Here is a 15,999-nt window from a genome sequence, read left to right as displayed (position 1 = left end):
CCTAAACTAAATCTTTATCACTAAAGCCAAAAGCACTTGCTGATCAATCATCTCTCTCACACACAATTTTTGGTATGAAGATATGTTTTAAATATCATCAACAAACATTTAATCCATACAGTAAGCCAACACCTTTGGTTTACATATCAACACATAAACATAACTGGAAGGACAAAGTATAAAGTAAAAACTATTACTCAGACACTCTTGATGATAATCAGTGAACACTTGCAGTATTTTTCTGATGCTGAACTTGATTTAAATTGTCAGATATATTAAATACAAGAATTCTTCATATCGACAACACTTTATTTTGATTCTTTGAACTATTTAATTGCATATATAGTGGCATTAGAGAAAGGAATCAGTTGCTTCTAAATTCCTTGAATGATTTTATATTTAAATGTAGATATATGGGCCAGGTTCTAAGTAGTTTAAAGTCAGAAAAGGCCTTTCAAGAATATTTATTTCCAAATATCTGGCAAAATAAACCTTTTATACTGATGGCAGAATTATTACAGAAAAACAATCACAAACCTTTTGTAGTTTTCAATAAAGATCAACTTAAAGTTTAAAATTAAACATGCCTACTTAAAGTGAGTTATTTAATCTTCAATAATTATTACAACATTTTATAATGTAATAGAATTTGAAAGTCAGGAAAAGCAAAAGAGAAAAACAAATTTCCCCAACATGCAGCCAATTCTTCAGTGGCAGAGTAAACCTGATGCTATGTTCACCATTTCTAGTGCAATGTGCTACTTGCCACATCATGCCTCATCCCAGGTTCAATCCGTGCACTTACAGTTTGACAATATGTTATATGTAAACAGTTTGACAAGTTCTCGAGACCCTCCTACTGTTTTCCAATTTAACAGATTTTAATATTTCTTCTATGGATAGAGCATCATGGATAATAAGCTCGGTACATACCTGTCAAAGGAATGAAACTGCATAGGAAGAATGGCTTGTGCTTCTCTCTTCAGTGCTGGATCTGGGTATGGAATAGGCTCAGGGCCACATTCAGCAATCTCAACTGGGGCAGCCACAAGACTTTTTAGTATTTCCTTGACATTAATGCCTTTGGTTTGACTAATGCTAGATATGGATGTTGCGGGCTTCAGCATTTCATTGGGATGTTCAGTTAAGCTCTCATGTGATTTCTTTACTTCGGATGACAAAGTGGATAAAAGCTCACTCATTGCATCAGGACCTGCAGCAGTTTCTAGATCTGCCCCATCCAGGATGCTAGCCACTTGCTCCTCTCCCATTCCAGAATCTGTGTGAGGAACTGAACTTTCCAGCGGAATATCTTCACCAGGGGTTGGTGTTTCCTTGTCCTTTACAGTGTCTGGAAATGTAGCAGGTGTTTCTGTAATGAAAGAAATTGGTCTAATCAAAAGGTTTCATGTGCAGGTAAGAAGCTAATCAAAGATCCATGGTTCTATCTGAACATGCACAGCACAAAATCAGTTAATACACAATATCCATATGCACCTGTTATTTTCTTTAGCACATATCAAAACAATCACATTTCTTAAAAAAAACAAAACCTGTCTGACACTCTAAAGCATATGTCTTTAAGAGCATAACTCAACTAATTCTTAAAGCAATCAAAAATGTCACATCAAATTCCCGCTATCCATTCATGGCTGGCTCTCAAACTACATACAAGAAAAGAATTCTGCTATTTCCTTATAAATTATTATTGTCCTTAAAAAAAGTCATTTTAATACCTTTTTGACATTTCAATAAAGAAATTTCCAAAATATTTAAATTATCTAAAAACATTATTGTAAATTACATACATGATTGTGAACTTTTTAAAATGTGAAATATGTCAAGTGATTATTTCAGAAGGATAGATTCTTTATATAGCATAGTCTACCACAAGAAATTAGTCTATATGTGCTCTACTATCAATAATTTTAGAAACTTTTGCCTAATTTTTGTGAATGAATATTAATTTCTACTTGTAGAACAGAATTAGAAACATCTATTTATCTTCATCAACAGGAATTGTGCACATGTTACTAATTAAAATGGTCAAAAAGAAAAATATCTTTAAAATGACCAATCTGGGTCAGTATGGTGATTCAGTACATAATGGTGCTTGACACCAGTCTGATACCTGAAATTTGATTCCTGAAACTCACATAACAAAAGATAACCAACTCTAGCAACCTGTCCTCTGACTTCTACACCTACAATGTGGCATGCATTGGAGTGTGCTTGCAGATGTAGACACAGAAAAAGACAAACACACACATACACAAGGTTTGGGGATATGAATAAATAGTTTTTAAAAGGTTCAATTCCAATGACAAAAGTTAATATGATGAAGTATTTCACAGAATAATTCTAAAAAGCATTGGAAAATGTACTTGATCTTAATTTGTATGTAAGCATGCATGCATGTAAAGCAGTCTTTAACGTAAAATCTTTTTGGAGGGAATGAGGCAAAAGACAGGGTTTCTCTGTTTAGCCCAGGCTGACTTGGAACTCTGTAGACCAGGCTGGCCTTGAACTCTGAGACCCAACATGGTTCTGTCTCTTGAGTGCTGGGATTAAAGGCATATGTCACAGTCACTTAGCATAACTTAAAATCATTTTGGAGATGAAAACTAAGTCATTAAGAGATTTTATGTGATTTACATTATAGTAATTTGCCAAAATCGTTGATGTTTGTTTCTATATTTTAAACGGTTGCATCAATAAGAAACTGAACAGAAATGGCAATCCTGATGTCAGCATGCAGCTCAGGAAGCCTCATGAGAGAAGCTATTGAAAACAAAAGGGATGCTGTTTCAGAGATACTGTCCTACACACAGATCAAACCTGCTGCAAGTTTGTCCACACATCAGGGTGAACAATCATATAAAGGTTCCCAGTAATAAATTCAGGTCTTGGGTTTGTGATTAAACAGTTGCCAGTCCCATGAATGCAGAAGAATTCTATGATATGAACATGATTTCACTAACTTTCCAGATTAATTTCAGAATCATTTCACCATACTTTCAGAGGCAAAGAAACTTATAAAGTATATGCATTAATTTACAAAAAGTTAACATGTTTTTATTTAAACTCTGCACTGTCCAATATTCATTTAAATAGGAAAAAATACACATATCCAATAATGTAACATTATATTATAGTCATTCCTATACTTATTAAGTAGGTTTAGTTTTGCTTATTTGTCAAGTTTTCTCAAGAATTAAAAAAAAATTACTCTGAGAATTAGGGAAAGAATATTCATTCCAACACTGAATAATCAAAATTAAAAATATATTAGATGTGTCTTGTACTGTTTAAAGACTAAAAATTAAAACAATTTTATTAGTTTTGAGAATGCAATCTCAATAATATCAGGGAAAGCACCAGGGAATAGGAGTTAAAATTATAGCTAAGATTTAACAAAAATAAAACCTTGTAAGAAAAAAATTAAGACTAAAATTAAATTATAGCATTAGGAATGAGGAAGACATAATATCATGATATTATATTGGAAATACAGATTATAAAAACAAAGAATGGTAATAAACCACTGATAATGCAAATAGGAAAGCAGTTCAGAAGATACAAATTCAGTTTTAGTCACTGGAGTTTTCAGAATTTCTGGAACACTTATGCCTGGAAACCGAGAGGAGAAAAGCAATAAATTGTGATGATCATAACACAGTGAGAATAAACTTTGGAAGCTGATACATAACCTAGGGATACAGAGTGAGGAGTGAAGGTGGCTGAGGCCATTCATCTTCAGCAAAACACCAAGAGAGCGCTGAAAGTCTCTTGTGCTTGTGAGCACATAAGACATTTCCATGATATAAGACGTGGAACGGAAATGAAACGAAGGAATTTTCACAATGACAACAAAACTACGAAGTGAGTGACAGTTATTAACATGGATGAATTTTACATCACAGTATAACTATCAGAAAATATCTGGATTATACTCTAGTCCTTGGCTAGATTTACAGATATGATCCAAAGTTTTGGCTTTACACTAATAAGATATCCAACCATATTATAGTATATCTCAAATTAAAAATACATATAAATTTTAAACTTTTAAAATTTGTATTAGACCAAAAGGTATTTCCTCAGTAAACATACAAGAAAACAATATCTTCAATTTGTTGTCCATAAGTACCATACTCAAAGATTCTTTTCCAAAGTTATTTATTAATTAACTTGTTTGTATGTGTGTGGAGGGAGAGAGAGAGGAAGAGGGGGAGGGGGAGGGAAGGAAGGAGGGAGAGGAGGGAGAGGGGGACAGGAAAAGAGAGGGAGAGGGGGAGAGGGGGAGAGGGAGAGGGAGGGGGAGAGAAAATATATATGAAGCATGCATAAGCTAAATTGGCCAGAGAAGGATGTCAGATTCCTGGGAGATGGGATTATAGACCTTTCTGGAAGGTCCTTGTGGTAACTTGAATGTAACTGGACCCCATAAACTAATTGGGAGTGGCACTATCAGAAGGTGTGGCTTTTCTGGAGTAGGTGTGGCCTTGTTTTCTTATTGCAGTTACTACAATTTCAACTCTAGAATTTCTACATGTCCTTCAGTAAATAGCGTTTTATTTCTGACTCTCTCAACCACACAACACAACATGTTGTGACATTATCCTCATACTTTCCACTCTTCGGAAGACATTCTTTTTAATTGTTTGCACACACCCCATAACTGCATATTTAAAACATACATCCAATATCTGGGCTTTGTAAGTAGCATTTTCTGTCAACTATTTTTCCCCCATTGTTTGTATTGACAACACATTTTGGTTCTTTGCTTGTCTCAGAGGTTTTAATTAAAAAATATACATTTTAAATGGCACAGACACCTGGAAAATTCAATCCCTTCCACATAGTCTGTTGTTTTTGAATTACTATTGTAACATGTATTTTTCATTATCTTTAGTCTAAAGTATTTCTGCTCAGTTATGCTAGTGATCATCTAATGATTGCAGACATTGTCTTAGAAGTCCAGAACCCCTAAATCACCCACTGCTCTCTACAGGCTCTGGTTGTATGCTTGGACAGTCTGCCTGCACTCCTAAGTGTACAATGCACAGGTCAGCAACAGAACAACCCTGGTCTTTCTGATCCAGAGCTATGGACCTCACCCCTAAGTACTCTTTCTAAGACGTCAGCGGGTGATTTTGTTCTTATTGTTGTTGCTGTCACAAATTGTAGCTGTAGGTGGTAGCAATGCAAATGGAATTGCTGACGATGTTCCCAACAAATGTCTGGGGAACGGGGTGTTTACCTCCACCTAGTCTATGAAGGAAGGAAAACAATGACAAGTTCTATGAATGCAGGATTTTCTCGGCATCCCAGAATCTTCAATGCTCTAAAAACTAGAAACCTTATCCACCACCCTACAGTGGCTACTCACAGCTGGTTTTCACAATCTCCACCAACCACCACAGTTGCCTGACCTCTGCTTTCCAAAGCTACTACACAACTGGAGAAAAAAGAAAACAAATATGTAAGGTAACCTGTTACTCAGCTTCAGTTTCTTATTCTCCTTTCTTGAGAAATTGAATTCCAAAGATTTTTCTCACTGGATTGGTTTACATCTCTTTTTTTGAATTGCAATACTATTTATTTATTTATTTATTTTACATTTTTTTATTAATTTATTTATTTATTAAAGATTTCTGCCTCCTCCCCGCCACCACCTCCCATTTCCCTCCCCCTCCCCCAATCAAGTCCCCCTCCCTCGTCAGCCCGAAGAGTAATCAGGGTTCCCTGCCCTGTGGGAAGTCCAAGGACCACCCACCTCCATCCTGGTCTAGTAAGGTGAACATCCAAACAGCCTAGGCTCCCACAAAGCCAGTACGTGCAGTAGGATCAAAAACCCATTGCCATTGTTCTTCAGTTCTCAGTAGTCCTCATTGTCCATTATGTTCAGCGAGACCGGTTTTGTCCCATGCTTTTTCAGTCCCCGGCCAGCTGGCCTTGGTGAGTTCCCGATAGATCATCCCCATTGTCTCAGTATGTGGGTGCACCCCTCATGGCCCTGAGTTCCTTGCTCGTGCTCTCTCTCCTTCTGCTCCTGGTTTGGACCTTGGGGTTGTAGTCTGGTGCTCCAATGTGGGACTCTGTCTCTGTCTCCTTTCATCGCCTGATGAAGGTTAATATCCAGGAGGATGTCTATATGTTTTTCTTTGGGTTCACCTTCTTATTTGGCTTCTCTAGGATCACGAATTGTTTTTAGAACACTGAGGAGGCTGATTTTTAGACGTTTCTGCCAGTGCACACATAGCCTCTTCTGGAGAAGCAGTGTTTTGCAGAGCCAAGGTCTACCTCTAACTTATGTTTAAAACTAAACTTTTAATGTAGTTTCAATTTCTACATCCTGAATAAATTATACAAAAACTTATTACAATTTTCATTTTCCCTTGAAACATTTTTTAATGTATAGGAAACAAACATTAACACTAATAATAAAATGTTGCACAAAATGGCATTATACATTATACTAAATGTATTATTATACAATTATGTATAAATAAATACATATAAAATGGCCAAAACATTATGATATATATGCTATCAACTAGATTAATAGCAATCTGAATATTATTCAGTACAGTCTTTGAAATTAAGACTTACATCTACTTTCACTCAAGATTTACTTACCACTTACTAACTGTGTATTAGGAAGAATCATTTCCATTTCTTTAGCCTGGTTCCATTTTCTACAATCCAGATACAGAACCATACACACATTACAGTGGCTTTTAACATAATACATAAGAGTATACAGCAGAATATATACGATCCCCACAGACTTCATCATCCTCACTGTCGTACACCACCATGAAATACAGAGCCCTGCGCCCTAGCACTACCAGTTCCTCTTTCTGCTCATCTATTATCTCATCCTCTCGTCCCTAGCTTGACCCCTTTTGCCTAAAAAAGCAATTTCTCACCTTCACCATCCCTCACATTTCACATTTTCATGCCTCAACAAGTACTTTGAGGTATTTTTTTCTGTTGGAGGTGAATCGGAAGTCAAAATAGGAAAGTAATGGAAATTTAATCAAACTGATCAAATTGCAATTCTGCATTCACAACTAACTAGTTTGCCATGTTACCTCAGACAAATCAGCAACCCTCTGAAATCTGTAGAGACTATAACTGAAAGACACTACTAGCCTCACATCTGTTACTAGGATCAGGAAACCTGTCAGGTCTTCACTTGTATTGTCTCCACACCCGCATCTACCTCTAGTCCTCTACTCTATCAACCGGCTCTTTATCACCTCAGTGCTTCTCACCTGGGTTACTTCCCTCTTTATCTCTACAACCCCACCATCATTCTCTTAAGCAATAACACCTCAAGTCAGAAGTGATAAGATTTATAATTCAATATCCTGCTTGTGCTTCTAATATGCTTTCCATTGTACCTACAATATTCTTTTAAAATCATCCTATATACAGGACACAGTATAATATCCCCATCTCTACAGTATCTAAATCCCATTCTTGTAACTTGGAAAGATTTGTTCTGACATGACCACATTAAGTTTAAGGGTCTTGAAAAGGAAGATTATCTCAGGTTACTCAAGTGAGTCCTTTGAGCAGAAAAATTTTTCCTAATTTTGTTCAGAGGGAAGAAAACAAAAGAATGTTTTGATGATACATGGAGAAAAAAGGCTTTGACTCAAGGAATATGACTGCCTCTAAAAGATGGAAAGGGGAGGGAAACTGGACACTCCAGAAAACAAACAAGGAAACAAAGACAGTCTTGCTGATGTACCAATTTTAGCCTAAAATAATTTTTGTTATACTTTTAACTAAAAGTTCTGTAAGATAATAAATCCAGATTGGTTTAAGTTCTTAAGTAGTTGTTAACATTTTATAGCAAAAGTAGAAACCAGTAAGGTATTATCCTTAGTTTTAAACCATTTCTTAAGTAGCTTTTTATAGGTACTACATGATCTGGTTCCTGTCTGTCGTTGAAGCAATTCTGAAAGCTTCTTTTCCCCTTGATTATTATATTAAAGCAAGACAATACACAATTTTGCTGGACATCTGGCCCATCTCCCAGTCTACCTGCAATCATCATCTCCATTCTTTTCCAAAACTAACCAAATATGTCTAGCTCTCTGCAGAAATAGCACTTCTGTGAGGCATACCCAATGCCCAAACCAAATTATGTTTCTTCTCTTAGGTTTTTTCAAGCTTAAAACTTTATTCCTTACTATATACGATGATTTGCAATAATACATTTTAGTATATGGTCTCTAAAAGTGTTAACCTTATATCCTAGACCATTTTTCTTCAGATAGACAGATACTTTCTGTTCATTTTACATATGCTTATAACACAGTAAGTAGGAAATTACTATCTTACTCAAAATAGATACAATGAAGGAAATTATGATGCTCATTGAATTATGAAGTTAACAGAAAGTATAAGAAGAGAATTGTTTTGACTAATTGAAAACAATTACATTAAACAAGTTAAGAAATCATCATGATTTACTTAATTTACATAATTTACTTAATTATTAGTAAATGTTAAATTTTATTTATTTGTTATGTCTTACTTTTCCTTTTTAGACATCTGTTTGCTTTTGTTCAATTTTTTCACATTAAGTTATATGCTCTTTTAATTTATATGTAAGAGGTTTTTATCTATGGAAGATAATAACCTTTTGTGTGTGGAGGGCAAGTAGGTGCATGCTTGCATGGGTACACATGTGTGAAGCGGTGCCCATGTATGTGTTTGAGAGTATGCGTTGAAGCCAGAGGTAACCTCAGATGTCATTAATCAGGAGCTTTCCACCTGTTTTTTTGAGACAGGGTCTCTTTGATCTAGAACATACTGATTTGGATGAGTTATTTGCATAATATGCTCTATGAACCTGCCTGCTTTCGTATTACAGTTCTAGGATTACAAACCTGCCACCACACCCAACATATTTTTAACATGGGCTCTGGAGACTGAACCGAGGCTGCCTGTTTGGCAACCATTTTACAGACTGAGCTACTTCCCCAGGCTAATCATAGACATATATAACACTATCAATTTACATTTACATAAAATTTTGCTAATATATTTTAGACATGATATTTAAGACTTTTTTAACTTTTCAATTATAAAACAAAATAAAACTTGGAGCATGCGTATAAATAAGGACACGGAAAACATTTTCTACATATATATATATACACACACATTTTGTGTGTGTGTGTGTGTGTGTGTACACATGCCACTACTTGCATGAGAGTGTGGATATCAAAGGACAACTTGCAGAAATCGATTCTCTCCTTCTACCATGTAGACACCAGAAATAAAACTCAGGTCCTCGGGCTTGATGGTAAGACAAGTGTTTTTACCTGATGAGGCATCTTATCAGCCCAAGAACAACTTTTTGACACTAAGACATTATGTTGTCATCTATAAAGTTCAAGCCCCAAAACTATACAAATAAGTTCCAAGATAACACACACACAAACCCTTCATAATGTTTAAGTACATTTATGACTTTATTGAGCCATATCCATAACTATCCTTGGCTACATGTGATTCCCCCACCCATGGATTAAATACACCCGAGAGAACAATGTTTCTAATTATACAAATATTTACTCTGAAATTTACTCGGAATAGTCTTTTTTTTTTTTTGAGATGATCTGTCAATTTATTTCACTATGTTAATATTTATGTACATAAATATACATATGTATCTCATAGAATCGTGTTTATACCAAATATGTACAACAAATTTATTGAAAAGATAAGAATAATTAACAGAAGTAAAAAATAAAGAGCTCACATTGTGGGTTTGAAATCCCTGCAATGCTGGAAAATCTCAGGACTGAGAGCCATTACTTTGAAAAGTGCTCATCAGGAAGGACAGGGCTGGCCTCTCTGCAGCCTTAATAGGAGGTTAGAGTTCTAACTTTCACAATTGACAGCTCAGAAACACAGCTTCCTAAGAGCATTTCACCAACCTATTGTGATATCTCACTTCCCCCTACACCGAGCCTCTGCTTGTCCTGGCTCTATTCATTCAGTCTTCCCTTTAATAAGGCCAAACATCCTATGAACATCCATGTGGAGCTCAGCGTTTCCCTACATTAGTAGTTCCTTAATAAAATGTTTCCCCATTTTGCCCAGTGTCCAGTTGTGTTAGATAATATTGTCTTAGACAATAGGCACACATATTTGTATTTCAATATGTGTGGCATACACTTGACTTTAATGACGATCAGAGAAGAGAGCCAACACCCACATGGGGGTGTGAAAAGACTTATGGGGGTGCCACGTGAAGGATGTCAGGTTACAAAGAACTAGGGAGAGGAAATATACAAATGATGATAATTAAATTCTTTACAGAAATAAGCCAGCTTGTTTTTAGGAAAATAATCAATTAGTAGTCATTCCAGGAGGAAGAAATTCTTCCACTAGTAAGTGGGAAATGGCTTCTGTTTTCAAAGGCTATCCAAGAGGGATATGAGGTAAATGGAAACAGGCTGAATCCACAAGAAGAACCAGGCAGTGGAGGTTTGAAAAAGGGCAGAAGGTTGGGAAAAAGTACCCAGTGACAGATTGGACCAAGAACACTAAATAACACAGTCCAAGAATGGAGTCTTGTGACAATTCTGAGTAGTTGTAAGAACACTCCAAAAAAACAAACAAGAGTCATGTAACCTCAGCTTCTCCAAAACACAGAATTGTTCTTGGAATATGTTTTTGTGTTCCTCCCAGGTGTAGCAGATAGGAATTACTTCAGCTATTGTTATTCATATGCATGCCTTCTATGGAAAAACATGTATTTGCCATGTGTGTCTTTTTCATGATGTAGAATACCTTGCTCATGTGATTTTTCTTAACCCCCGGAGTATAAATTGTCTGATGGCCTGAAAAAAGTTGGTTACTGCATGAGATTTTAGTGCTTCTCATTTTAGAACCCGCTCTCCAGGTTCATGCCAACGACTAGAATGGCGAACACATTACAGTCACAGTTTCATTGTTGCAATTAAAATTTTAACACATATATAATTTATGTGGAATAATGAAGGGTTGAAGAAGTACAGAGTTTCCTGGCTATACAGCAAGATTCTACCTCAAAAGAAACAAAACAAAAAACCAAAAAAAGGACAATATAGTTTCTGTTTTAAAGCTATACTACACATTTCTATGCCAAGAAATTCACATCAAAATACCACAGATTCTTATCAGAAATAGAAAAAAATGGATTATAAGAAACTAGACAATATTACCAATAGTGCCATCAAAGTTATGGAAACAAAATTGTACTGATATGAAAACTGAAATAAATGAATGCATTAGTATCAATATCACAAACTTAAGTTTGCACATTTGTAGCCAGCAGATGTTTAAAAAACATCAAAAATAGAGAATGAAGAAAGGAAAATTTTTCCATATGTAGAAGAATTAATTAAATCCTTATTTCACTTACAAAACTCAATTTAAAACAGATTAAAGGTTTAAAACCTGCAACTAGGCGGGCGGTGGTGGCGCACGCCTTTAATCCCAGCACTCGGGAGGCAGAGGCAGGCAGATCTCTGGGAGTTCGAGGCCAGCCTGGTCTACAAGAGCTAGTTCCGGGACAGGCTCCAAAGCCACAGAGAAACCCTGTCTCGAAAAAAAACGGAAAAAAGCAAAACAAAACAAAAAAAACCCTGCAACTAAAACCACTAGAAGAAAATGAAAAGCAACTGTTGACATACATTTTTCTTTTTAAAGCTATTTTTTAAAATGAGCAGAAACATGGGCAACAACAGAAGGAACAGAGTAGAAAATATCTTCTGAATAGGAATAAACAAACAAACAAGCAAATAATCAAAGTAAGAGAGAATAAACAACCAGTAGAATGAGAAAAATTCAAAATATAAGCAACTAAAAGAACTCTGTAACAATAACATAATAAAAACATCTTCTAACATGATCATAGAATCTGAAAAGATATATTTAGAAATTAAAACGATGAAAAGTTGTTCATGACAAAATTCATATCATAATGAACTAGAAAGAACAACTAAAACCACAATGAGCTATCACCTAGCTAGATGGAACAGTATAATCAAAATGATGAAGCATGACATCACAAACACAGAGAAAGAAACTCCATTGTTGCTGGCAATGTGAATTAGTCTAGGCATCATAGAAAATAGTATCAAGGTACTTCTAAATAAAAATAAATAAAGTAGGACCACCAAAGTCACCAGCAATTATGTCTAGGATTTATGTACAGAGCAATGGAAATCAGTAATTCAAAGAGATATACAATGCTCTTCACAATGTTCAAGATGTGAAGTAAACAGAGGACTGTGTATATGTACCTCACAGAAAAGATGAGGTACATAGACACGATGGAATATTCTTCAACCACAAAACACCAATAAAATCCATTACTTGTGACAAAGTAGACAAACTCAAGGGCACTGTCTAAAATGAGTTTATGAAAGCAGATGTGAATGGATGAATACCACATGTTCTCAATCCTACATGCAATTTAGAAAAAGACAATTCACTGGGTACTGAATGGAATTATTACCAGAGACTAGGAAGATGTTAGTCAAAGGGGACACAATTATAGAACTGTGTAGATGTATTTTACAATATGATAACCACAATTAATAGTGAGATACTGCTGTCATAAAATTTATGAAAATGTGTTTTAAATATCCAATCAGTTCTAATGTTTATCACACAAATATGACTCACCTATCCAGTGAGTGGTATCTGAGAAGTATGATGCCATCATTCTACACTGGATATAAATCTTAAAACAGCACACTCTACATCACATAATAAGAAATCAAACAAATCAGTCATGATCTCCCTCTGGAATACACATTCTAATAAACCATAAGCAGAAGAAAGGAAGTGAGCAGACACTATGTTCAAGAGGATGGCAGTGAGGGAAGGGCTGCTGCAATTATATTTGTAACTTCCTTTTAGTACAGCACAGTCAAAGAAAATGGTTGAAACAAAGAACAGTATGGTAAAAGAAATACAAATATTTTTTAACAAAAAGATTTATGTATCCATTGTTTTATGAGTGTATCTTTCTGAGTAAAATATATGGTGCAACACATGTATGTAAGCACTTGCAGAGCAGAAAAAAGTATCAGACACATCTGCTTCTGTCTCCCAAGTGCTAGGTTTAAAGGTGTGCACCCGCATGCCCAACTACATTCTAGCGTTCATGTTGTTCTTTGATCCTAGCAACATGTGAAAATAGTGCCATTCTCCACTTGGAAACACACGGTTTATGAAAAATGTTTTAGAACTTCACCACAAAGCCAGTCTTATTCATCTTCAAAAAGTAAAACCACACTGGTTTCCTATTCTGCAGAAAAACTAAGCGTTTACTTGCAGGTTCTGTTGTCACCAAGAGGAATTTTCACTTGAATAACCAGGGCATTACTTCATACAACAGTAGTTAAGATCATTTTTCATCTTGTCAGTAATAAAGACTGGTAGTTTACAACATTAACCTAAAAGTAATTATTTTTTATTATCATTACAAAGTATTCCAGATAAGCTAAATTGTTGCAGAAGTGAAAACTTCTCAATGAGCATGGATATTCCAAAGCATACTCCTTAAATCTTGGCAATTACTCTAGATGATTTTCAGTCACTCAGGAATATATTTCCTCACAAAGCAAACCGCATACAATTAATTTTCACAAAGAAATTTTCATTTCTCATAGTGTTAAAAAGCCCATTACCCCCAACCCTCAAAAATGTAAGAACTCATCCAGGTGTGATAAAAATACTTTGTTAGCACTGCTTGTTCTAAAGTTATCCTAGGACATTAGGTATGGGATATTTCCAACTATGGTTTCATGTGGGGCTCAGTGTCCTCAAAACTCAGCCCAAATGTCAGCAGAAATCACTGCCTCCTCAGGTCAGGGCTCAATTTCCCATTTTTCTTGCTGGAGTTTAGCTGAGCAGTGCTCTTAGCTCCTAAGTTGCTGTCAGGGGCTTGCTCACAATTCAATGTGTCTCTGAATTCCTCTTTTGTAACCTGGATTACCACTCTTACATACTAATGTGACTAACAGTGGAACTAATTACAGGAGGAAAACCCAGCATGTTCAACACACCATGAGTTGTGCAAGGTGGGCACACAAAGAAAATCTTGGGACCACTAGAGGGAGAGCTCTGCCTGAGAAAACTTTTGTTCTGCAGCAACAAATGTTTTGTTAATAAGACCCAGAAACATCATCATTTTGGCTGCTGTATTTTTCATCTCTAACATTTTTTCATTATTTTTCTTTATGTGGGCTCATTCTCTCCTCACGGTGTTCACATTTCCATTACTTGAAGCAAGCCTTAAATACACTTATAATTACTGTGTTTTAATTTCTTCATTTGTACTATTTGTTGTTGCTTACAAATCTATTTCTGTTCAATGATTTTTTCTGCTTATGCTTGCATTTTCCTGTATCTTAACATGCTTATTAATGGATTATTGGATGTCTAACATTTAATTTCATGCACTTTTTTATGCAAGACATTTTTGCATTCCTTTAAAGAGTATTAAGACTATGTTCTGACTAGATGTCAAATAATTCATAGGCCAGTTTGTCCAGAGTTACTTTCAATCTCTTGTTTTTCCTAGTTAATCTGCAGGTTGCTACAGTTTAGCCTAACTTAACTACACTACTGTGGTATGACTGTTAACACCTAGTGTACAACAGCACAGTGAATATTAATATAATACACTAAGTACCCTTCATTTGAAGATGTTAACCAAAAATATAATGGAATTCAAGAACAAAAGCTATACCTGGTTCTCAGTAGCAACATTATAGAAATAAAACACACCTTCTTTATATATTTATATTATACCATGAATATTTATTTTAAAACAACTCATGAAACAAAAATACCAAATGAGCAGTGAGACAATGTCAGTATTACCTTTGTAAAATGAGTGGGGAAAACTCTGCTCAGGCATTAGCTTGGCAAGGAGTCCATGATTCAAACTTGGATGAGGGATAGATGGTATGACCACAACTGTGGAGAAAATCATGGAGCCATATTTGAGGAGGAAAATGGCAGTAATATAGTCCACACCAAAGACTCATGACATTTCTATATTACTGTAATAGGCACACAATACTAAAGAACACATCTCTGAGAGTGGGAAAAGGAACTTTAAGAGAAAGGAAGTAGGTGATATACTCACCGAGTAGAGTACGATTAGCAATATACATAAAACATACACGAAGACCAGAAAACTACACTTAGAAGATTCACTATAATAGTGCTCATTTTATACATATAGGACACATACAGTAAAGTCTTCATGCTTTAATAGGACATCAGTTTGAATGGTAAACTGTTTAATTTGCATAATAAAATTAAAGTAATAGTGTAATAATGAAATGGTATGACCTGCAACAAGAAAATGCTAGCTAAAATGTGATCCTTTATCTCTACAACAGCAAGAAAACGCAAATGAGGTTATTTCCCTTAACGAGATACAGTGGTTTGACCATAAGTATCTATTCACTTTTATTACATCCATTTATAAAGCATATGTGTTGACTTAGTAAAGAATCCCATGTATAAATTAATCCAGTAGCATACCTACAGTATGCTGCATTTTAGACTAATTTAGCTACACTATTGTGGTATGACTGTTAATATTTAGTGTATGCCAGAATAGTGAATATTAACATAGTACATTAATCACCTGCAATTTGAAGATGTTAATCCAAGAAATATAACTGAATGGAAGAGCAAAAGCTATACATGATTCACAAGAAATAGCCATTGAGTTATCAAGATTATAGTACAAACAACAGGAAAATATCTTGATGTAAATACTTGGTAGGAAATGCAAATGATTAGTTGCCACAAAACATATTTATAGTTCTCAAGAACAGGAGGCAAAACCAATTGCTGGATCATGGTCTAAGAATGGGTTTATGTGAGGAGGATTCTGAGTGTTTGTGAGAACACTCCGAGAAAACAAGAGTCTTTTCCCCTCAGCTTCTT

At 35.3% G+C, this 15,999-nt stretch overlaps 1 protein-coding gene across 2 annotated transcripts in view; it reads right to left on the bottom strand.

The window, feature by feature from the left end:
• Positions 1–15,999, bottom strand: part of Nbea (neurobeachin) — a 487,335-nt gene that overhangs the window by 303,897 nt on the left and 167,439 nt on the right. For both annotated transcript variants that reach the window (XM_057757235.1, XM_057757236.1), the window contains exons 29-30: positions 14,917–15,012; positions 934–1,372 (exon numbers count right to left, since the gene is read on the bottom strand). In XM_057757235.1, coding sequence (XP_057613218.1) covers positions 934–1,372; positions 14,917–15,012 — 535 coding nt within the window. The remainder of the gene's footprint in view (positions 1–933; positions 1,373–14,916; positions 15,013–15,999) is intronic.

The sequence above is a fragment of the Chionomys nivalis genome, chromosome 24, assembly GCF_950005125.1.
Source record: "Chionomys nivalis chromosome 24, mChiNiv1.1, whole genome shotgun sequence".
Lineage (NCBI taxonomy): Eukaryota > Metazoa > Chordata > Mammalia > Rodentia > Cricetidae > Chionomys > Chionomys nivalis.
The sequence above is the reverse complement of the archived record's forward strand: the minus strand, read 5'-3'. Positions and strand labels throughout refer to the sequence as shown.